The sequence below is a fragment of the Ursus maritimus genome, unplaced genomic scaffold (genome assembly GCF_017311325.1).
Source record: "Ursus maritimus isolate PB19 unplaced genomic scaffold, ASM1731132v1 scaffold_3, whole genome shotgun sequence".
Lineage (NCBI taxonomy): Eukaryota > Metazoa > Chordata > Mammalia > Carnivora > Ursidae > Ursus > Ursus maritimus.
In genome coordinates this window covers 333,322-357,121 of record NW_024425563.1, presented here as the reverse complement: position 1 = coordinate 357,121, position 23,800 = coordinate 333,322, and the positions used below count along the sequence as shown (strand labels likewise).

At 44.6% G+C, this 23,800-nt stretch overlaps 1 protein-coding gene across 5 annotated transcripts in view; it reads left to right on the top strand.

The window, feature by feature from the left end:
- The window catches only part of DYNC2I1 (dynein 2 intermediate chain 1), a 56,451-nt gene that overhangs the window by 14,309 nt on the left and 18,342 nt on the right, over window positions 1-23,800 (top strand). For 3 of the 5 annotated variants that reach the window (XR_005838421.1, XM_040643741.1, XM_040643740.1), the window contains exons 5-17: window positions 918-1,226; window positions 6,001-6,077; window positions 7,547-7,601; window positions 9,578-9,637; window positions 10,160-10,225; window positions 12,417-12,494; window positions 13,043-13,259; window positions 14,375-14,477; window positions 16,556-16,685; window positions 18,451-18,562; window positions 19,318-19,406; window positions 20,654-20,783; window positions 23,117-23,289. Coding sequence is in view for 4 of the 5 variants with exons in the window: in XM_040643741.1 (XP_040499675.1) it covers window positions 918-1,226; window positions 6,001-6,077; window positions 7,547-7,601; window positions 9,578-9,637; window positions 10,160-10,225; window positions 12,417-12,494; window positions 13,043-13,259; window positions 14,375-14,477; window positions 16,556-16,685; window positions 18,451-18,562; window positions 19,318-19,406; window positions 20,654-20,783; window positions 23,117-23,289 (1,599 nt within the window). In the remaining variant the exon portion in view is untranslated. The remainder of the gene's footprint in view (window positions 1-917; window positions 1,227-6,000; window positions 6,078-7,546; window positions 7,602-9,577; window positions 9,638-10,159; window positions 10,226-12,416; window positions 12,495-13,042; window positions 13,260-14,374; window positions 14,478-16,555; window positions 16,686-18,450; window positions 18,563-19,317; window positions 19,407-20,653; window positions 20,784-23,116; window positions 23,290-23,800) is intronic. The other 2 variants (XM_040643742.1, XM_008688570.2) reach the window with 1 other exon arrangement.

Sequence of the window (23,800 nt, the reverse complement as noted above, 5' to 3'; positions counted from 1 at the left end):
GGGCCCTGTGGCTGTAGAGTGATCAGTGATCCCCTGTTGGGTGTGAGTAGAGGAGGCCTTGGGTGGGAGGAAAGGGCAGTTTCATTTGGGGTTCAGCTGAGACATACTGATGATGCTCCCAAAACTGTGAGTCTGAGCCAAAAGTATGGCATGTTGGCAGCGAGTTCTGCAGAGAGCTGCGTGTCACCGTGTGATGGATGTCAGCAGTTACTACTGAGCACCCAAAGTGGTTTTGGGGAATCAGAGATGACTGAACAGTGGTGCCCAGTTTTAAGAATCTCCCTGGGGGGCAGCAGACATGTGAACTGCCAAGGACAGAGGTTGGCAGGGCACATGGCGCTCTGCTCACCAAAGTCACACATCTCTCAGGAGGGACTAGGGTTGGTGGAGTACAGGATGCATTCACAGTTGGGGAGAAGGTGACAAGAATGACAAGGATGTGGCTGTAGATGAGGGCGGCATACTTGCCAGGCCGAGGAGTTTGGACGTGGTTTTCCATATCCGGGTGAAGCAGGAGTACAGTGTTGCCACTATCCTGTGCGTTGTGTGGCCAGAAGCGAGTTTTTCTTTCCAGAAGCACAACTTTATTTATTTATTTTTTTAAGATTTTATTTATTTATTTGACAGAGACTGCCAGCGAGAGAGGGAACACAAGCAGAGGGAGTGGGAGAGGAAGAAGCAGGCTCCCAGTGGAAGAGCCTGACGTGGGGCTCGATCCCAGAACGCTGGGATCACGCCCTGAGCCGAAGGCAGATGCTTAACGACTGCGCCACCTAGGCGCCCCTAGAAGCACAACTTTAGAGTCAGGATAGAGGAGTGAGGGCAATGCAGCTTCACTGCCTTTATCATGACACATGTGAAGGATGGCAGCCCATGTTTTGTATGCTCATGCATTTTTCAATCTGTCCCTTTCAAAGCTGCAGTACAGCGACGGTAAAGACAATCCTCTTAAGTATTGGCTGTATAAAGAAGAAGGTGAAAGGAGACACAGGAAGCAGAAAGAACCAGATCGTGAAAGGAAACATGGAGAAAAAAGCAGCACAAGGGAAAAAAAAGAAAAGTATCCAAAAGAAAAAAGTAATTCCTTCTCTGACAGGGAAGGGGAAGAAAGACACAAGGAAAAGCGACACAAGGAAGGCTTTCATTTTGGTGAAGAGAGGCACCACAGTAACACAGATAAAAAAGAGAGGTTGTCGAGAGAAGATCTTAAGAAAAGGGAGTCCAAGGTACCATTTCTGATGCTTCCTAGCCTTTGTAGTCCTCCTAAGACCAACACTCTTGGAGAAGAGTTTTATCTCCCTGTAGCCGGAGGATAAGACTTGTCACCTTGGTAAAAACGTGATTCACGTCTGTGTAATGTGATCAATATAGAAAAATTGCTGATCTAGTAGGAAATATGAAGTCAGATTTTCTAATTATATTGTGAATGTACTTTCAACATATACTCAGAAATCTATCATAAAGTTGAAATTTTGAAGATGATATTAAGTGGAAAGTAAATGAATACTATAGCAAAATGTTTGAATCAGAATTAGTAGTATAAGTTTACAAAACAGAACACAAAAATAAAACTATTGATTGCTAAGGGTCTAATTTTCCTCCCGTGTATATTGTTATAATTACTGCAATTGCATAATATTTTCCTATATTAATTGTATCTTTTGTTCTCATGTATATGCTTTCTGCTGTGCTGTTTTTCCAGACTCTGAAGCGAAGTGGTTTCATTCTCCTGTTTCTTTCTTTCTTTTTTTTTTTTTTTAAGACTTTATTTATTTATCTGACAGAGATAGAGACAGCCAGCGAGAGAGGGAACACAAGCAGGGGGAGTGGGAGAGGAAGAAGCAGCCTCATAGCGGAGCAGCCTGATGTGGGGCTTGATCCCATAACGCCGGGATCACGCCCTGAGCCGAAGGCAGACGCTTAACCGCTGTGCCACCCAGGTGCCCCCATTCTCCTGTTTCTTGGTGGTGCTCCCTTTAAGGTGGAAGCAAAGTGAGGGTCAGGTGCTATGAGGCTCAGGAGGGTCAGGCCTTCAGGGGCAGAGACTGGGACGTGTGATTGACTGGTGCCATCCATGAAAGTATGTGTATGTGTTTTTGAGGAGTGTTTGTTAAGAATGTCCTGAAAACTTTTTGCAGTTGCTGCCTGGTCTCGTGCCCATCCTGGCTGGCTCTTTGCTGAGTGTGATAAATCACCTCTGCACCTGCCACCTCCAGTGCCTTTGCCCACACCTTCCCTCACAGCAGGACTGCGACCCTGCCACCTCTGCCCATGATCAGAACAAACGTCGTGTTTCTTAGCAGTTATCTGACAGGAGCAGTTTTGTTAGCCGTGTGTAGACGTGTGTAGTTATCTGACAGGAGAGGTTTTGTTAGCCGTGTGTAGACATGAGTGTCTTCAGTCCCTGGACTTCCTTTGGATCAGCCACACTGATATGTTTACCTTGCTGTGTCAATGACTGAGGGAGGCAGGGATTGAGAATGGACCCTCACAGACACGTGTTTGTTCCTCTTGTATTTTAAATCTGTTTCCCTAGATCAAAATCTTTTTAGTTTGTTTTTCCCAATTTTTTATTATGAACATTTTTATTTTATTTTATTTTTTTTAAAGATTTTATTTATTTATTTGACAGAGATAGAGACAGCCAACGAGAGAGGGAACACAAGCAGGGGGAGTGGGAGAGGAAGAAGCAGGCTTCCAATGGAGGAGCCCGATGTGGGACTCGATCCCAGAACCCCTGGACCATGCCCTGAGCCGAAGGCAGACGCTTAACAACTGAGCCATCCAGGCGCCCCTTATGAACATTTTTAAACAGACAGCAAAGTAGACAAGTTTCCACCACCAGATCCTACCACAAACTTTAATGAACTTGCCTATTTTACATTCCCTAGATCAAAGTTAGTGACTAGAAACAGCCTGTTTGGTTTCCCACAGAAATGCCTTTCTGAGACTTGTCACAGTTTACACATTTGGCTTTTATTAAGGCTGGATATAAGAGATGGCCCATGTTAATAAAACCACTGCCTTCAACAGTGCTCCCTCCATAAGGATTAATATAATAATTAGTACCCCTCGAGAGACTCTTCTGATGGATGACCAACTTTTTTTTTTGGTAATTTATTCCTATTTATGGAGTGGCCACTCTGTGCTAGCCTTTCTTCCATATGCTGAGGACACAGCTGTGACCAAAAATTTTTATTTTTGTGGTGCTTATATTTCACTGGAGAAGCCATATGATAAAGAAACAAATGCATATACAATATATAAGAGTGATTAGTGAGCATTGTGTGTTTATCATTTTTCTTTGCCTTGACTTTCGGATACTCAAAATATACTTTTGAAGTTAGTTATTATGCTAGCCTGGTGATTGATGTGGTTGCTGCTGAGGTGACCATAAAGTACAAGGGGGCACTATTAATAACTATGCCGGGACCACAGGTACAAACCAGGTCTGTTCCCTGGGATTGTGTTCTCCTTTGTTCTCTCTCACTTTCTCTATATGATTTTTTTTTAAAGATTTTATTTATTTATTTGGGAGAGAGAGCAAGAAAGAGAGTACAAGGGGGGCAGAGAGGGGAAAGAGGAGCAGGGAGCTGGATACAGGACTTGATGCCAGGACCCTGGGATCATGATCTGAGCCGAAGGCAGACGCTTACCTGGCTGAGCCACCCAGGCACCCCTCTCTGTATGATTTTTGATCTGTTATTTTAATTGTATACCTCCTCCAGTTTCTTTTCTTCCTTTCCTTTCCTTTCCTTTCCTTTCCTTTCCTTTCCTTTCCTTTCCTTTCCTTCTTTTTTTTTTAAGTAGGGTTCACGCCCAACGTGGGGCTCAAACTCACAACCTTAAGATTAAGAGTTGAATGCTCTATTGACTGAGCCGACCAGGTGTTGCCCTCCTCCAGTTTTCCATTAGGAATGGAGAGGGCATGATTAAGCATAGTAACTATAACAAAGTGTCTTCTAAAGGTAACTGGGCAGTTGTTCACTAGAAGAATCCTGCATGATCATCCCTCTGTTACTGCTGCTGAACATGGACCCTGCTCCTTTCTGCTTCTGGGGTAGTGACTTAGTGACTTCACAGGTTCCTGTGGGCATCTGTTTCTAGCCCAGCACCCTCCTGGCCAGCCTCCATGGCTTGGGAACAAGACACTGAGCTGCTCATAATTTTTCTTTTTCTTCTTTATACCTAGATAGCCATTAAATCATAACTTTTTCTACCTGGCACGCCTGATTTCGTTTTTCCCCCCATTCCAATTTATTTAATAGACTGATGCCAGACTGCTCTTCCTGTTAAACATGTAATTATACATTTCTCCAGTTAATTTTGGAAAAATTTTTAAATACAGGAAGAATAAAAAAACAAAAACAAAATTTATGATCTCAGATGCGAAGATAATCCATTTTGTAATAAGTGTGTATATACTTACAGTTCTTTTTCGTATATGTAAATGAATGCAAAATTGGAATCATGGCTTTTTTTTCACATTATTCTGGGAAATACTTTTTAATAATTGGGTATTTAATGGCCATCTGGTACTCTTTCATGTGGTCATAACCTTATTTATATGTAACTTCAGGTTACTAATATATTTTTTTTAATTCATAAATTATTCAGTGATGAACAGATTGGAAACCTTAATACACGTCTTTGGTTGTTTTCTAGGAATAATTTCCTAGAAGTATTTACCGATGAAAGAAAGTATTTGAATATTTTTACCTGTTTTTAAGGCTTTTGGTATATGTTGTGTATTGCCCTCCAGACTCTCTTTCTTGGTGGGTGATTTAGTCCTGCCTTTCTTCTGCTCTGCACTCTTCATGGGTCAGTCCCTAGGTCTGTGAGCTTTCTCTGCCCTAGGGAGGCACTCGCCCTGGTCCCCTGGGTCTTCACCTGTTACATTCTGGCCTTATGCCCCTCCCTCCGGGCCACACTTCCTGCCAGCACTTACTCAACAGATGCCTCTGTCTTTATTTTATTTTATTTTATTTTATTTTATTTTTTTATAATAATTTTTTATTATGTTATGTTAGTCACCATACAGTACATCCTTAGTTTTTGATGTAATGTTCATTATTCATTATTCATTCATTATTTGCATATAACACCCAGTGCTTCATGCAATATGTGCCCTTAATACCCATCACCGGGCTAGCCCATGCCCCCACCCCCCTCCCCTCTGAAGCCCTCAGTTTGTTTCCCAGAGTCCACAATCTGTCATGGTTCATTCCCCCTTCTGTTTACCCCCCCTTCATTCTTCCCTTCCTTCTCCTAATGATCTTCCTATTTCTTATGTTCCATAAATGAGTGAAACCATATGATAATTGTCTTTCTCTGCTTGACTTACTTCACTTAGTATAATCTCCTCCAGTCCCGTCCATGTTGCTGCAAATGTTGTGTGATCGTTCTTTCTGATGGCTGAGTAATATTCCATTGTATATATGGACCACATCTTCTTAATCCAGTCGTCTGTTGAAGGGCATCTCGGCTCCTTCCACAATTTAGCTATTGTGGACACTGCTGCTATTTAAACCACCTACCTAGATTTGTTGGTTTGCAATCTGATGGTTTTAATTTTATTTTTACAAATTCACTTAATTCAAGAGAATTACAGAAGTAAAATTATAGATCAGTTGTTTAAATTTTCTTTTCTATAGGTGGATGGATCTACGAAATAGCCACATTATGCTTGACAGTTCATAATTTTAAGCAGTGTAAGGAACTAGTCAGATTTATCTTAAAGTAATGTGCAATTGATAAGTGTAAATGTCTTTTACTTCCTGAGGTAATGTGTAATCATCTTCTAGTATACCTTTACTCATCTTCCTTACATTGATTATGTAATTGACTGATGATAGCTGGTAAAAACTGTTATTTCAGAAGATACCTGTGATGTAGATGCTTTTGTTAAACTTGGAGTCCATGCTTCTTGTACAGAGTTTACAATTACAGTGACTTCATTATGATATGCTAACGAGTGTCATGGAATTTTTTGTTTCATAGAACAGTGAGCACAGAAATCGGGGTGCAAGTTCAAGGAGAGATCCCACCGGCAGCCAGGAAGGAACGTGCGCTCTCTGGTGACTGTTGTGTGCACTGTGCTTCTCGTAGAATGCTTGAAGGGAGTTCTTCTTATGGGGCCTGATTATAGCCAGTAAATGAGAGTGAATTATAGATACACTTCATGTACTCTTGATACGACCCCTCCATATTTATTCTAGGTGCACTAGAGGAGCTTGGAACTTGTTATGAATTATTAGTCCTGTTTGCCTTTTTTATATTTGCTCACATGAACTGGAAGATCAGTCCTCACTCTGGGGTGTGAGTGTGTGAGAGGCGGCTCCAGCCCTGCAGCCCTTGACACCTGCAGAGGGTGGAGTTTCTGCAGGTGGGCTCCTGGCCCCTTTATTGCCACCAGTGCCCCCGACCAGTGTTTGTGGGTCAGAGCACAGATGGAATCTGTCTAGCCACAGCCAGGGTGTAGACAACAGCCTGCTGGAACAGCATGTCTGCCTCTGCTGGGTGTGTTGCACATACCTCCAGGGCCGTTTCTCCACTGGTAAAAGTCTAATAACAGCACCTATTCTGTGTGGGTTTTGTGGCGATTTCAGATTACAGTTTTTTTTAAATATTTTTGTATTATGTTAGTCATCATACAGTACAGCCCTGGTTTTTGATGTAAAGTTCGATGATTCATTAGTTGCATATAACACCCAGTGCACCATGCAATACGTGCCCTCCTTACTACCCATCACCAGCCTATCCCATTCCCCCATCCCCCTCCCCTCTGAAGCCCTCAGTTTGTTTCTCAGAGTCCATAGTCTCTCATGCTTCATTCCCCCTTTACAGATTAGAGTTTGTGGGCAAAATCTCATTTTGTATGTAAGCTCTAGATTTTTTTTTTTTTTTTAGTTTTTATTTAAATTCCAGTATAGTTCACATACAGTGTAGTGTTAGTGTCAGGTGTGTGGTGTAGTGATTCAGCACGTCCAGACACCACCCGGTTTCCCCCGTTCCCCTCTGGTGACCAGCAGTGTGTTCTCTAGAGTTAAGAGTCTGTTTCTTGGTTTGTCTCTCTCTTTTTCCCCTTTACTCATTTGTTTTGATTCTTAAATTCCACATATGAGTGAGATCATGTGGTATTTGTCTTTCTCTGACTGACTTATTTCACTTAGCATTACACTCTCACACTCCGTCTGTGTCATTGCAAATGGCAAGATCTCATTCTTTTTTTGGGATTGACTAATTAAATTACAGGAGTGTATTAGAACTCTCTTGAGGATAGAGAGTCAAACACACAACTTTGTTAAAACACATAGTTTCTTCCCTCTACTGGGGCTATTTTCTTTCTTGGATTGCTGCTGAAATACTAAAAACATAGGAAGACTTTAGTGTCCACAGTTCTCATGAGACATGCTTCGGAGGTTTGCCAATCTGTAGTAGCTCTTAGTCATATCAGATATTGATAAGAGCCTTCACGGAAATGTAAAATGCTTTATGTTTCAAGTCTTTGTTTAAAATTAATTTTGAATTTGTTCATACTTTCTAGGTATGCAGAGAATTTAGTAAGAAATAATGGAAAAGATAAAGACTCAAGAAGAAAGGTAAGACATTTATGTTGACTTTATTATGCTGCAAGATTAGCTGTGAGTCTCAGTTTGTGAATCCCTTGGAAAGCAGAGCCTGAGTCAGGCCTTGCCGGCAGATGTGCTGATTTGAGTGGTAATCCAGGAGGACATAGTGAACACATTTAGGTTAAAAGACTCAACAGATTGAAAGTAGAAAAACGGACGAGGTAAAGCATCACATGTCACCTGTGTCAGAGCTGGACTGACTGTACTCGTGTCGGGCAGGAAGTTAGTCAAGGTGGAAGCACCTTTCATGATGATAGAATAATTAGCTCACAGGAAGATGTCACAGTGGTAAATGAACACATACCTCATAAAAAGAGCCTTAAAATACAGAATTAAAGGGAGAAATGGAGAATTCTATGATAGTAGAGACTTTGGTGCCCCCTCTCACTAGGGGATAGAATGACAACATTTCACGGCAGCACATCAGGCCCCTTAGGGGAAGGGACAGGAATCCCCACGGCTGTCTCCAGAAGAGTTTGGAAGTCAGGCACGTGAGCAAATTGCCTCAGTGTTAAAGTCTTCCCACAGGGAGGCCCAGGCTCCGACGACATCGCGGGCAAGTTCTGTCCCATGTTTGTTACCAACACGAGCACACCATGCGTGGTCCTGCCCTCCTGTGACTATCTCCTGCATGTGGAGGGTGATTCCCGGTCTTTGTGTTTCTTACCATCATCGTAATTACCATCAGAATAGTCTTCATGGTGAATATTTAGTAACTGTGAAGTGGTGGGCACTGGGGTTTTAATTATCATCCAAGCATTTTCCTAGTTTGTTGTTTTGTATTATAGGTAATGTGGCAAGCAGATTTGAGTTACTATTTCTGAAGAATAATTTCCTGTCACTTTCCTTGGTAGTTACCTGAAACCCATGACCCTGAGATAATCATCTTCAACATTTTGTGCCATATTTTTATGTATCTCTTTATTCCATATGCATACACAGAAACACCTGGAATTTTATGTAAATCAGATCACAGGGCAAGTGTTATTTTGGTATGTTTTATTCATTCAATTTTGGGGAGTGGTTGGCTCAGTCACCATCTAGCTAAAGCCATACCTAACAAAAAAAAGTTAGCCTTACAACGACTTCTTCCTAGGTAATCTTTTTGCTATATAATCTTTTACACTCATATATTAATATGTATATTTGGGAGTTTGGGATTCCTTTTTTCTGTTTTGCACATGCACCCCCCCCCCACGCAGCATCCTGTTTTTCCAGTTCATTGTTCGAATGATGCAGATCTGCCTCACGCTTTTTGTGGATAAATTCTTGAACTGAAATTGTTGGATGAAAATAATGTAGATTTTATAGTGTTTTCCTTAAGCCTCCCAGGTCTTCTGATGAGCTCTGCATTAGCATTGTTCACTGGAGTTATAGTGTGAGCCACATTTATAATTGTAAATTCTCCAGTAGTCACATTAAAAAAGCAAAAAGAAACACAATTCATTTTAATAACATGGTATATAATCCAGTATTTCTGTAATATTATTCTTTCAACATGTGATCAGCATAAAAATTATCAGTAAAATATTTCACATTTTTTTTTTGCCAGCAGAGCAAAATTTATGATATATTTTTCCCCTGAAAGATTCTTGAAGGTATTTGACAGCTCATTTTGGCTTATGATTAGGTCATATGTTTTATAGCACCAACACTGAGTTTATCTTGGCTTAATTCTTCAGCATTATGAAAAGCCTACAATACACCAGAATAATTTTCTGGATACATGGAAAGCTCCTCTTTCTCTTCATGGTAAATCACCATCCTGTCCCCAGTTTTATGCACTGAATAGTTGTGGGTAGTGATGTCTAGGACTTGTGTCTTCCTCGTGCCAGTGATCACAACAGGAATGGAAATCAGCATTTCCCTCACCACCACAGGGTCACTTTATATGCCCCTGTCACTAGGAAATAGGTCCACTGGTGCCCCCTTACCCACGGTTTCAGATACCCACGGTCAACAGTGATCCGGAAGCAGATGACCCTCCCCTGACGCATTGTCAGAAGGTCAGTATAGTCTGATGCTGCGTCACACACCTGTGTCCCTCACCGCCCTTCATCTCATCACATAGGCATTTTATCATCTCACATCATCACAAAAAGGGTGAGTGCAGGACAGTAAGATATATTGAGAGAGAGACACCAGAGTCACATAACTTTTATTACAGTATATTATTATAATTGTTCTATTTTATTATTAGTTATTGTTGTTCATCTCTTAAATTAAACTTTATCATAGGTATGTACGTATAGGGTTTGGTACTATCTACAGTTGTAGGCATCCGCTGTTGGCATGCATCCCTGTGGGTAAGGGGAGGGGAACCACTGTATTGTTATTATCCCCATTTCTCAGAGGAGAAAACCGAGGCACAGAGGTTAATTGCCCTAGGTGATCTTGTTTGTATACCTTAGGGCCAGAACCCCAGTCCTCAGCCACTGAGGACAGTGCATCCATGGGAGGACTGGGTAGGTTCTGGGGTTGCCCTGGGATGCTCCCTATGTTGGCTGACTGGCTGCACTGTCTTTCAGCACAGCCGTGAAGAGGGCTCCTCAGTGTGGAAGCTGGCTCAGAAGCATGGAAGAGAAGAAACGGCGGTAAGGAGGGTGCATCTTTTCCATATTTCGGCGCTCCAAAGACGTGCTTTTACTCGTGATTCTTTGCTTTCATAGTACCTTTTTTTAAGGGTAATTATTATTCCTTTTAGACAGCAGAACATAGGTGTGAAGGGGAGCAATAGATTTTAGTGTGACATTTCTGTTTGCTCTTGTTGGAGAGTCTGGGGGGTGTTGAAGGCACCTTAGTTCCGGGGCTGGAAGAGGTGTTGGCTCGCTGTGCATGCACTTGGACACCACAGCCTTCCTCTGTGGGGGAGAGGGAAAGGGTTTGCAAAGAGCGTGGCGGGGAAGAGGTTCCAGCTAAGTGAGTAGCCAGCCTTCTCATCATTGCTCTGTATTTAAATTCAAGAGGCTTGAGGAGAATTGAAGAAACCAACTGGTCAGTAAAGCACCATGGCACTCCATTTAATGCCCCAGGAAGGGGTGGCTGAGCTCCTGCTGGTGGTACTCTGTTGTCATCGTCCCTGGCTGGGTTCCAGCTCTACAGAGAGGTGATATGTTGGCCCTACGGTCCCCTGGCAGACAGCCTGGCACACCCCGTGGGTGCAGTGTTTGCTGAGTGGAGGGATTGCTTTGGACATGGTGCAGACTCCCTGCGAGTGTATATGTCAGGGGTCCTGTGCACGGAAACAGGGTTCAGCAGTGTGAGGCTGCAAGTTTTGCTTAAAACTCCTGCACAGCATTTGTTTTTGTTTCTCTGATCAGTTAGCAGGTGTCCTGTCTGTTGGGGCAATAAATGTAGCATGCGTCATTTACTCTAATGTCCAGTGACTTTATATGGCAGTGTGCCCAAACGACTTTTTTTAGGGGCCAGTTTTGCCTATAAAGTATTTGCGTAAAATAACTCTTTCCTACCCCCAGGCAACGGGGTATCCTTAAGGTATCCTTTCAGTCCTGTGGGTATACAAGAATGTGTCTGTTTAGAAGTCAGACCAGATACCTCTTGGAGGAACAGCTGGAATTCTTTGTGGCATCAAGCGTTGGTTTTTGGCATTGTTTACTGCACTGGGTTCTAGAGATGAAAGACACGCTTCCAAGTGGCAGATTGTGTCACTGAGCACCTCCCGAGCTCCACCTTCTCCTGATGTCCCTGTCTTCTCTTCACACTCACCACATTCTAACCACACTTCCCATCCTCCCCAGAGGCTCCCTGTCCCTCCTCTGTGCCTGTTTTGGCTGAGGTGCGGACGTCCATCCAGTTTTCACCCCAGAAGACTGGGGGTCATTTCTTTCTTACCCCTAAGGCCAGGCCACTGTCATCTTGCCCCTTTGCACCCCAAGCCCATGCTGCCTGTGGTGCCAGAGTCTCCCCTGGCATGCTTGTTTCCCCTCCAGGGTAAGAACTAGAGCCCTTTTGGTGAACGTTTGGTGTGCTTGGGCCGTCCAGCAGGGCTGAGGAGCTACTTAGGTGTGAAAGTGGGTGTGGTGCCATCACAGTTCTTTCTAAAGATGGATGTCTTTGAACTTGAGTGGATGAGAGGGGACATGGCAGGGATGGGGTGCTGGGCTGAGGATGATGCTGGGGGAGGGCTGGGGCCTGGGGAATTCCTGTTATGTGTGCTTCTGTGACATGCAAGAGCAGATGTGGATAAGAGGAGAAGCAGCTTTTGGAGGGAAAATATGAGTTTTCTAAACATCTGTTTCATTTCTGCTACCCTCTTATCCTGGAAATCTGGAAAATGTTACTACTCGGTTTTCCGGGTACCTAGACCAGGATGGCTTTAGGGTAATCTGTGCAGCCTCCCCACACCTCCAGAGCCTGATGGAGCACCCCTCCCACTGTGGGACTTAGTGATTACCCTCTTTATCCGCCGGCCTGGAGGGATGAAGTGATGGGGCAGGTGTGCTCTGATTCCGAGGGGCCAGGATTTGCGCAGCTTGTCTTCCCCTCGGTGAAGAGGAGGAGGGCCGCACTAACCACCTCATGTTATGGGCCTCATCACAGTTGTAGCCGTTTCTCACAAAGGATAAGTTCATTAACGTTTTTCTCTTTATGGTCATATTTACTAGTTAACAAGGTATTTCATAAAGAATTTGAAGTTGGGTTATGTTAGTTTTATAAATACGTTTTAAAATTAGCAACATCAGATTAATCTTAGAAAACATTTTCCCAGCCTATTTGCAAGATTCAAATTTATGATTGAATGTTTTTCTTATGTGTTTCCTCTAGGAAATTGAAAAGGATGACATTGATTCAGAAAATGCTGGAGCTGATGAATATACAGCTTATTTTGAAGATGATTTTGAAGTTTGTATAAAAGTTAAAATTTTTCTCACCTTAAAAATAATTTGCTCTAAAATCTGCTTAAGTATATTAATAGCTTTATTTCTCTCTTTTTATTACTCTTAATACTCTGTGTCTGTTTGATTTAGGCTTGTTACCAATAAAAAGTGCTGTATCAACGCTTACCAATGTGATGTAATTAAATGATTTTACAGTTTAACCTATTAAGTGCACTGCATCCAAACGTGTGTGTATCTGTGTGTGTACAGAGTACATATGTTCATGTACACACACTCACTGTCACAGTCTCAGCACAAAAATGTTAGCACATTATTGTTACTAAACAGCTATCAATGTATGTCAATCTATACAGTGTGGTTCATTTTTAGAGAAAAAGGCAGCAGTTTATATAGTTTATAACTCAGTGGCACTGACATCCGTTAACTGTAAAAATCTCTTAGCCATAATGAGCATTTTGTCTTTTAAATTCTAAATTGTATGTTTTGTTCCTATGTGTGTTCTTTAAAGTCAGTTTGTCTTAAAGGGTCCAAAACTGTGATTATTGTTTGTAGGACTATGAAGATGACTTTGAGGTCTGTGATGGAGAGGATGACAGCTCTAATGAGCTGGAACCAAAAGAGAAAATCGAAGAGCTTCCTCCAGCCAGAAAAAAGGAGATACAAGAAATTCAGAAAGCCATTAATGCAGAAAACGAAAGGGTTGGCAAGTTGTCCTGCAAACTGTCCCAGAAGCAAGGTCTGCTGGAGGGTGAGAGGGACTCGAAGACAGGTACACGCATCCGTCTCTCAGGACAACGGGCACCCACGCCTGCGGGATCCTTGAGGGCAGAATCATTCTGATTAGGTGGCAGATGCATGGGTGTTGCGTGCTCCCGCAAGGGGGCCATGTGAGGCACTCGGTAGGTACCGAGTGTGTGTGAAGGACTGTCTGAGGGAGAGAAGCTGCGCATGGCCTCCCTGGTCAGCGCCTGTAGCCTGGGGGTGGTGGTGAGCACCGGTCGTTCTGGGGGCGCTCACGCAGGAACCACCAGTCCTGGATGCGGCCCTGTTCACTTTTCCCGTGGTGTCAGTCAGCCCATCTGCAGCGCATGCTCTGTTTTCTGATGCCACCTTCTCTGAGTATCACAGAGGAAAGTGACCGGGTTGGCAGGAGGCTCAGAGCAGATGAAAGTCCATGTGGGCGGTGGCTGCAGAGCCAAGATCGGTTCGGGGAGACACTTTCAGGAATGTGGCCCACCGATCGTGTCTCAAGAGCACTCCTAAGTGAGCCCTTTTTTCCCAGGGATTTCCTGCATGCAATTAGAAATGTGTTCTGCCCAAAAATTCTTGGCATTGTGCTATGATAAAGTCACTTGTATTACGAGTAGAAGTAAAACATTTTAAAGTCATTTAAAGGGAAAGCTATGACATTCTGATAAAAAGTTAGCATTACACGTAGCACAAAAGGTCAAATAGGACAGTATTAACAATATTACTGGATGATATGCTACTTTAAATTATCTAGTAAAATAATTAGTAATCAACACAACGGGTTATGATTAGTAATTAATCTGATGTAATAATCCAAATGAAGGTTAGGCAGAATGATTATTATCCTCATATATATATATTTAAGTTTTGTTTATTCAAGTAATTTCTACGCTTCATGTGGGGCTCAGACTCATGATGCGGAGGTCAGGAGTCACCTGCTCTGACAGCCATCCGGGCGCCCCTAGGGCGCTCGTATTTGGGGCCGGCTGCAGAGGAGCAGAACTGAGCTAGGAGGGCTGATACGTGGAACGTTCTCTAAGTTTATAGCAAAACCAGTGTCTTGGAAGCCTGAGGAGCTGTTCTGCTTGAAAGAAATATTTCAGTTTCACAAAATAGCTTTCTTTTTTTGTACAGATGGAAACAGTTCCCCTTCCAAAACCCCTGTTTGTGGAATTTTCGTTGATTTTGCAACAGCCTCACGCCGTCAGAAGAGTCAGACTCAGGCCCTTAAGCAAAAGTAGGTGTGTTGGGAATTTGTGAAGGGTATTATGGAATTGTAATATACTTCAACGTACTTTAAAAAAATAGAGCTTTTCTTTTTATTTTCACTACTGACTTTAGGTACATTTTAAAATCTGTGCTCCGTTTCCGCGTGTTCAGCTACCGTGTTGATAGCTTTGAGCGTGTGCACTGCTGTCTGCTACTGCTTGGCGTCCAGCGTCTGTAGGTTCTGGAGTCACCCTGGGAGTCGCGCCCCATTTTGGCCAAGGCAGGATCACAGCCACTATCTCCCTGAACTCGGTGCATCTCAGTGTGGGGCTCTGACTCGAGGTGCAGCTAGTGCCCCCTAGTGCTCGCACACTGGCGAGCTCGTGTCCCTGTGTCTGTTTCTCAGATGAGGAAGCTGAGGGATTTGTCAGGGTCCAGAGTACTAACAGCTGGCAACACGCAGTGCGAGTTTCCCTCTGTGTCAGGCACCGTGCTCCCTGTGTGTTAACTACTTCATTCGGTCCCTGCAGCCCCATTTTAGAGATGAGGAGAGTGAGGCTCAAGGTCAACATCTGGTGAATGGTGGAGCTGTTTTGAACCCAGGGCTCCCAGATGTCACAGTCCAAGCTTATAATTTAGAAATTTATAAAATTAGAAATTTATGAAAGCCAAAGGATATAGTCTCAAATAAAGGGTCTGTCATATTAAACTCAAGTATGATTTAAGAGTAAATGTAAAAATTAAATGTTTTTTTTAAAAACCATGTTTAAAAGCCATCATTCCATGTAGCTCAGTACATGGCCTTAGTAGGTACTCAGGAAACTTTGCCTAATGAACAAATAAATCATGAATAATCAGAATAAGTTTTCATATCATTTTTGTTGTCCTTATATTTTAGAGACCCAAAATATAAGGTAGTAAAATCAGTTTTAACCACTATGGCTAGGTTTTGTTTTTGCTTTAACCTCATTCAAGTCTTGAAAACTACATATGGTTTAATATAATTTTTATAAACTCAGAGATAATCAGAACCACATACAGTGTAATGTTTAGGCATATATAAATGTAAGACGAAATTAATATATTTTACAAAGCAAGATGATGATAGTTACCAAGTTCCGTATACTGATTGTCACGGGTAGTGGGGGTCCTACGTGGGCACAGGTCATCCCACGGTTTCTGGTTCTGGGGTTAGGTAGCAGGCCCTGGGATGTTACCGTATTATGATACATAGGTGTACGTGTATTACATGAATTATTTCAGGTCAGAAATTATACTGAATATGGAGGACTGGAGGTACTAACTGGGGAAGATGTGACAGTGGCCAGAGAGTTATGGTTAAGATTATGGAAAGGTGGCAGTTATTGGAAAAGCCCGAGAATGGGCACATAAGGAGGGAGGGAGGGAGCAGATCTCATTTGCAAGGTGCCCAGGTGCTGGAGGACCATTCCCCACGTACAGGCTGAGCACCAGCCATGTGGAGACCGTAGTAAATGAAGGAGAGCACTGCGGCCAGACAGGGCTCACATGCCAGTGGGGTGATGAACAGTGAACGAGGGCGCCTGCAAGGAGAGAGACCCGCTCAGGTGAGTGCAGGAGAACACTGGGTGAAGCCAGGGGAGACCATGGGCCAGTAGTGTCTTGGTGGCCTCGTCGGGCGGGCAGGGTGATGGGCTGTGTCATGTGCTGCTTGGCCACTTCCTGTCGGGTCATCTCGGAAGAGTGGCCTAAAAGACAGTGTGTACCTGGCCACAGCCCGGGTGACGTCACAGAATGTAATCCTTCTGATCATGACATCAATTCATGAAGTGAAGTAATTGCTTTCCATGAAAATTCTAGGCATGCACATATTATAACTTTATTTTGTGTTCACTTCAGGTGTATGGAATTAGAATAATCAAAACTTGGTTCATTCTGTATTCGCGTTGCTGGTGCGTGCATGACTGTCTTATTGTTAACTCTTAAATACCTCAGACTCAACACCCACACAGAAATTCAGTCCTTGACAATTACGTGATCTAATCATAAGGTTCCTTATACTCTCACTGTACTTTCCTCTGTATATTATTAATTTAACTTTTCTCTTGTTTTCAATTTATTTTAAAGGACGCGCAGTACAAAGCTGCTTCGGCTCATTGACTTAGATTTTTCATTCACTTTCTCTCTCTTGGATCTACCGCCAGTAAATGAGTATGACATGTATATCAGAAACTTTGGGAAAAAAAATACCAAGCAGGTTAGTATAAGATGTATTAACTAAGTGACCAAATGCAAGCAAAGTACAATATGGTATCCTTGTGCTGTACTGTATCTGTTCCAGGGTATTAGAGCGTGGGAGTGGTGTGGGAAGAATGCAGACTTGAGGAAAAGGGAGCCCCTGCGTCATGTGGTGCTCATGAGCCTGGAGAGATGGTGCAGATGCCCACAGATGCCCTACAGGCTTCTGAGCGTGAGCGGATGGCGCACGTGGGGTGCAGCACGCTCCCAAACTTGCAGATGTTTTATCGCAAGTCAAGCAGAATGTTATGTTTGGATCCCTTGCCCGTTGTCCTATCTGTGGCATTCCAGCCCCCTTTCCTCCCCCAGGTCCCAGAGTGCACGACCTGCCATCCCCACCTGGATCTCTCTGTTAGCTTGCTTTTCTCCTCTCCTCTACCTGTCAAGTCCTCAGTGTTCACGTCCATTCTTTAGGTGAATCCTCCCTCAGGGCTTGCACTGGATTCTCTTTCTTGTTCCAAACTTGCTACATCCACACCACAGACTTTGTACTTCCCTGTAGTATTCTAGGCATTAATTATGTAACTGTCCGACTTCCCGACAAGGCTGTAAAGGTTCTGAAGTTGGGAATCATCTTTTCCATTTTTCTTCTGTCCCCGAGGCCATCATTGGTCAACAGGTGCTCAGGGACACTCCATCTATAAGACTCTTTCCATAGGAAGAAGGTCACAGGGCAAACCTCAGAAAGCTGACAGGTGAGTCTTGGCTTCACAGCTGGCTCCCTCCGTCCTTGAGTAGATCACCTGCTCATCTCAAAGCTCTTAGTAACACATTTATCTTTACTGAAGCATGTACCTTTTCAAAACAAAGAAAGTTGTATTTGGTTTTGCAAAGCCAGAGTATGTTCTAAGACAATAGGAAGTTGGTGGGCTAGGTGGCAGTATTTTCAAACCAGAGCTAAATTGTTTTGTCAGGGATGAGGGAGTGTCTGTGTTGTGTGAACGGAGTTCTCGGGTTCCCTATGAGAAGATTTCCGTGGGGATTCGTGTCTGAATGAAGACCCCCAGAAGGAACGCGGCAAGCACAAAGCAGTTTGTTAATGCAAAAGCACACTCTGAAGGTGGAGAGGGGGCTAGGTGGTTTTGGGATCGGATGTTATTGGGTCTCTTGTGTCTAATGGAGGTGCTTCCAGTCCTCTGGGAAACTCGTCCCACAGGTTGGGATGGGGAGTTTTCACCCCTGCGAGGTTGTACTGGAACCTCCTGGGGGCCTTTCTCCTAGGGTTGGACTATACCCGCGATACAAATGCATCCTGTAGAGTCTAGGGGTCGCCCCGGGGCAGAGGTGGAGGAGGGCGCATGTTCCGCACCTGTGGCTCTTGATCCCTCAGCCCCAAGGTCTTGGAGGCCTCAAGGTCAGGATGTGGAGCTCCAGGCTTTTAATGTGTAGCTTCTTTAAATCACTGTCCTCCCCTCCAGCTCCTGACTCTGTCACCCCCTTCTGGGACTTGGGACTCTGTCTCGGGTGCTCCTTCCACTTCTCCTGTCCAATTTTTACCTAACAGTTTAATGTGACTTTTTGAAAACACCTTAAAAAATTAGGCCTGAACCTTTAAGACACAAGTGGTCTTGGCATGATTGTTATTTCTACCACGTTGCCTTTGACAAAAGCAAGAAGACTCATTATTAACTTTAATACTTTTAATTGTTTTTCTCTTTCCATTGACGAGAAATTGCTCTGAAGTTGAGACCCAGTGCTGATTCCAACATCTCTTTTTTTTTAAGGTGTATGTTCAGTACAATGAAGATAATGTTGACAGAGACATCCAGACTGAAGAGATAGAGACCAGGGGTGTGTGGACCCAGCACCCCGGAGAGGGCACGGCCGTGTCAGGGGGTGAGCTGGTCTTTGCTCTTGAACGCTGAATGCAGTGTCTTGGCGTTATTTCTGGTGTTGTGTTCATTACTGTTCCTGCTCTTTCTTCTTGTCCCGTTTGTTGGGGTGTGGTTGTTAGCGTGTGACCAGGGAGGCACCAGTACTCTTCGCAAGAGACACTAGCTCTTGGGAACCACTAACGCGAGCACTGAGCTAGAGCCCCGTGTGGGCCTTGACCCAGGTTGGAGCACTTTTATTCCTAAACAGACGGAGAGCCCACGTTCCAAACAAGTACTTCAGATGGGCCTGTTCTCATTAATAGGGAATTTCATATGTGAGGTTCAGTTTCTAGACACGTTGCGTCAGCGTAGCTGGAAGGCCCAGAGAACACATGGTGCCGTGCTTGATGCCGGTCGCCTTCCTAGTTGACGGTTATTCACAGGACTTGGCCTGTGTGGCGGGGGCTGCATTGCTCCCTTTCCTCAGGTAAGCCTCCCCCAGGAAAAGAAGATACCTAACTCTAACACAAAGTGCTTAAACAGATGCCTTTAACTATTTCCCTTAATGCATATAACTTGGACCCTGTGTACAGACTTTCTGTAAAACAAGATGCAGCTGTTTTTGAAAAAATTGTGGTAGATCTAGACAATACAGTGTAAAATTCTCTGACTTTTCCTTCCAGGGAAAAGTTTGTAACAACTCTTTGAACCCTAAGGTGTGTAAAACGTGACGTTTAGGGTCGACTTGGTTGGTTCAGTGTGGCCTGCTCTCTTTAGGGAGTGGGAGTGGAGATCTCTGTGATGTGGCCGCTGCACCAAAGGTCGACACGCCCAGGCTGTCCAGCTTCCTCCGGGCAGCCTGCCAGGTACGCGCTCATGGGCCCCCATGTGATGTGTGTCACCCCAGGGCTGGCTGTGTATTTGGATTCTGTACTTTAATACCAACTGCTTCCATTTTAACATAAATATAGACTGAAAAACAGGCATGTTAAGTTGTCAAGGCGGGCATACACTGGGGTATTCGAAATTAGTAAATTCATGACTTTTAACCAATTGTGGAAATGTACAAGATACATACAAAGATGATGGGAACGGTCTGTTGAACCCCATGTACACTGCTGGTTATCAACTCATGGCTGATGGTCTCATCGAAGTCCCCCACTTACCCCACCCCCACCCCCAGCTAGTTCTGAACAGACACTCAGCCCCTCCACGTTTCAGTGTGAGTCTCTCAAAAGGATCAGCATTAGCAGTACTCCTTAAACCTTCAAGTGAAGTCGCTCACGTGTCCTCCGTTGTCTCCTGTGTCTTTATGGGAGTGGCAAGTGTGGTAAACATGGACCCTGACGTGTGGGTTTGAAGTCCTCCTGTTTCTATTCTGGACACATGGTGGTTCCTTCCCTCCATGCTGTGTTATGGAGAGAGTATGCATACTTTTTGTAATTTTAAATTTAATCGGCTTCTCATTTAGGGTCAGTTCATGGGGAGCTATGAGGAGAGAGCCCTTGGTATAGGGTGAGGAGAAGGGAGGTTGGGCTGGAGTGGGAATGAATGAGGCCAGAGCGGGCCTGGTTGGGTCTGGGCTGACCTTGACCTCCCAGCTGTCTTTCATCTGCTGCAGCCTAACCTCCCATGCTGGTCCCATTTCTGCGGTGGATGTTTCCCCTGGTTCTGCCGTGTGTTCCCCTTACCCATCATCACCCTAAACATGACCCTGTTAGAGCTATTCCAGTGACATACAGCTCATTCTGTCCTCGCCGTGGCCCCATGAGAAAGACAGTGGTGGTGTGTGTATGCCTGACATATTTTTATACCCCTTCTTTGGTCAAGAAAACTGGGGTAGTCCGCTGTTTTCCTCCTCCTGTTATTTTTAGCAAAGCGTTTACATAATGTCTCTCCTGTGGAGTTTATGTTACTGGAACTTTACCTGTTTCTATTGTGCAGAAATAGCAATATAATTTTGTTCTTTTCATTTTTATGTTGTCTTGGAGTTAAGTAGTTATTTTCAGAAATGTGATAGATGCGTAGGTAATGATTTGCGTGTTTTGTTCTGTTCTTACAAAAGCACGTATATCTGAAGTGCTCATGCAGGACTGCTCACTGTCTTTGACAGGTGATTGCGGTCTTGCTTGAAGAGGACCGTGTGGGAGCCGAACCCAGCTGGAGCCCCACGGCACAGGACAGCACCCTGCATATCAGTGACAGCTCCTCTCAGCTGAATACCAGCCTGCCATTCCTTCAGAGTAAGGGGCTATCCTTGATGTGTGTTGAAATCTTATAGCAAGCACTTACGTTGGAAGAACTGTCTTTACTGTTGTGTCCTGTGTTAACGTCACCGGGTTTACTGAATACAGAACAGAGTCAGCATCCGCAGAGCTCTGAAGTGCAAGGTCGGTTTTCTTCTAAACAGGAAACTGCGTTAGAGTCCCGTGAACACTTGCCCGAGGTGATGGAGGGGGTGAGCCGTAACTTAAATGAGTGGAAGCTGAGGTTTTGTGTGTGTGTTTTAGATCCCATGTCTTCCGGTCTGTTACTTGGTTTCTCTTGGTTCCTTGGAATGCCGGCCCCGGGGAGCCGTGTGAGGGGGTGTTCCGTGAACGCAGTGTGCACAGCCGCTCTGTGCTTCCCACGGGTCTTCGTCCTCAGACCTGGTCCCAGAGCACCCCAGGCTGAGCAGCTGCATACATGTGTGACCGTTTAAATTGCTTTAAGCAAAGTGCATTCACAGGGTCACATTGATGTTTCTCGAGCGGGTCACCTCTGCCTTGTTCCGGCTGGTGAGGTAGCAGTTGCAGCCTGTCCTGGTCTGTGTTTGGAAGGAGAGGAAGAATATTTTTGTTAGTTTCTTAAATAATTTGTTTATTGTACTGTATGCACTTGTAGAAAGAATAAAACTGTATTCAGGGCTCTGACAGTAAATAAAATCGTGTACTGAGAGCGTGGCAGTTCGATAGCGTTGTGATTGGACTCAGGCGCACTGTGGTACGGGGAAGACCAGCTTCTCCAGCTGCTGCGATCTACCTGGGGGCCCGGCGTCTGGCTCGCCCGGCACCCCAGCCTGTGCGCAGCCAGGGCTTGGTGCCACTTGCTCTAGATGTTTCTTCTGCCCTGCCTGGTGTCTAGAGATTTAGGTTCACATATGTTCCTTTGCATTTACCATGAACAAAAATGGCATTATTAGTTTAAAAAAACTCACGTTCTGTGAGAGTTTTTCATTTTTAAAAGGTAATAGTTACTCTATTAGAAAAATAGTAAATCATTTTATCTATAGTGTTCAAAACATGCATGTTCACACTCCCACACCCCACCTCACCTCAAGAAATGGGAGTTAAAGCTGTACTTTTCTCCGGGAGCTGATGAGTAACAGCAGCTTACAAAACCAGAGGGAGCTTGGGTTATATACACGCACTTGGAATCCTTTGTGAGAGACACATGGTGCACGTATGTTCTTACAGAATGGGGCCCCTGCGTGTGGTGGGCAGAGTTCCCCCGCGAACAGTGTGCAGGTTTCTCTTGTTGGTTTGTTTTGTGTTTCAGTAACATGAATTCAATTTTTGAGAGAAAGCGGGGTGGTGGGGAGGGCAGAGGGAGAGAGAGAGAATCTTAAGCAGACTTCACGCCCAGTGTGGAGCCATCTCAAGGCTCTGAGATTACAACCTGAGCCGAAACCAAGAGTCGGACGCTCAGCTGAGTGAGCCACCCAGGTGCCCCTTCAGTGACATGAATTTTGAGGTAACAGAAGGAAAATGAGATTAGATGACAGGTTATCTGACAGAGTGAGGAGTTGGTCTCACCTGTGCACCTGGGACTTGGTCACATTACACCCCAGTCTGTGCCTTTCGCAGATCTGTGCAGTGCCATCCTCACTGTTCAAACACGTACCACACAATGATGTGGCCAACACTGGCCTGCTGTTTCTTTGGGTCGAGTGGACAGAAGTCCTGCCCTCCTGACTGAAAAAGTGAATGTGCTACGTGTCAGGGGCGAGTTCCGAGGAGAGGAAGTGACAGGGCTGGTGCTCCTGGCTCCCGAGGGAGAAGGCCTCCCTGTGTGAAAACCACAGGCTTCGAGGGGCTCAACAAGGCACGAAAGGGACCCCCTGCATGGCCTGATTCCAGATCGCATCCAGGCAACTTGGTTCTCTCGGAGTAGCTGGCAGGCAAGGTGTGGCCTACCCCAAACATCAGGAAAACCATGAGGCCCGCTTGGGCCTTTTTCAGGATAAGCAGTGGCCATTTGTTGAAACCTAGACCTCAGGCCCAGGCAGCTATGAAAGGACTTTATTTCTTCATTAAGGGGAAATTTATTTGAAATTTTAAAAAATATTTATTTGAGAGAGAGAGAGAACGAGCAGGGGGAGCAGCAGGCAGAGGGAGAAGCAAACTCCCTGCTCAGGAGGGAGCTTGATGTGGGGCTCGATCCCAGGACCCTGAGATTATGACCTGAGCCGAAGGCAGACGCTCAGCCAACTGAGCCACTCAGGCACCTTTATTTGAATATTTGCAAGTGTGTTCATTTAACATGGATTCTGGCAAACACTAACATGCAGAAATACTTTTCTCATTTTTACCCACAGATCGAAAAGTGTTGTGCTTATGTGCCTCTCAGGTGCAAAGACAGACGGTGGTGTCTGTGCATGGGCTGCCCGGAGCCGCGTTCGCCCCCGCACTGGACGGCAGATACGTGCTGTGCGTGTGGGATATCTGGCAGCCTTCGGGGCCTCAGAAGGTCCTGATATGTGAGTCGGAGGTATGACCCCCAGAGAGTCGTAGGTTTATTGAGAGGGGCCTGATGTCAGGTAAATGGCAGTGCAGGCCTGTGGGGACTTACAAGGTCATTTCATTCTCTTCCCAGCCACCCTCAGCTGTGTGCAGGTGTGATGGGACACATGCCTGTGTCTACTTTGACTCTAGAAATTCTTAGTTCAAAGATCAACTCAGACTGAAGAAATCTGGGCTTATCACAGCCTTGTAGGTCCATTGGGGATTAGTAGGTATCAGTGTAGCTACAGACTTCATAAAGATGTTGGTCACCCTTGGCATGGCTCTGGAACCCCAGAAGTGTCCTTTTGGGCTTGCATGATTTGAGTCACAGATATTTTAGGGGTTTCTTAGCGAGCTAAAGGTTTTCGGAGTCCTCTCTTATGCTTCTCCCAGCCCCTCGTTAACAGGTATAGTGGGAGAGCTGTCCTTTTAGGTTTGCTTCCTTTTGGATTGGGAAAATACATATTTGTATTTTCCTATTCATATGCTCCTTGATC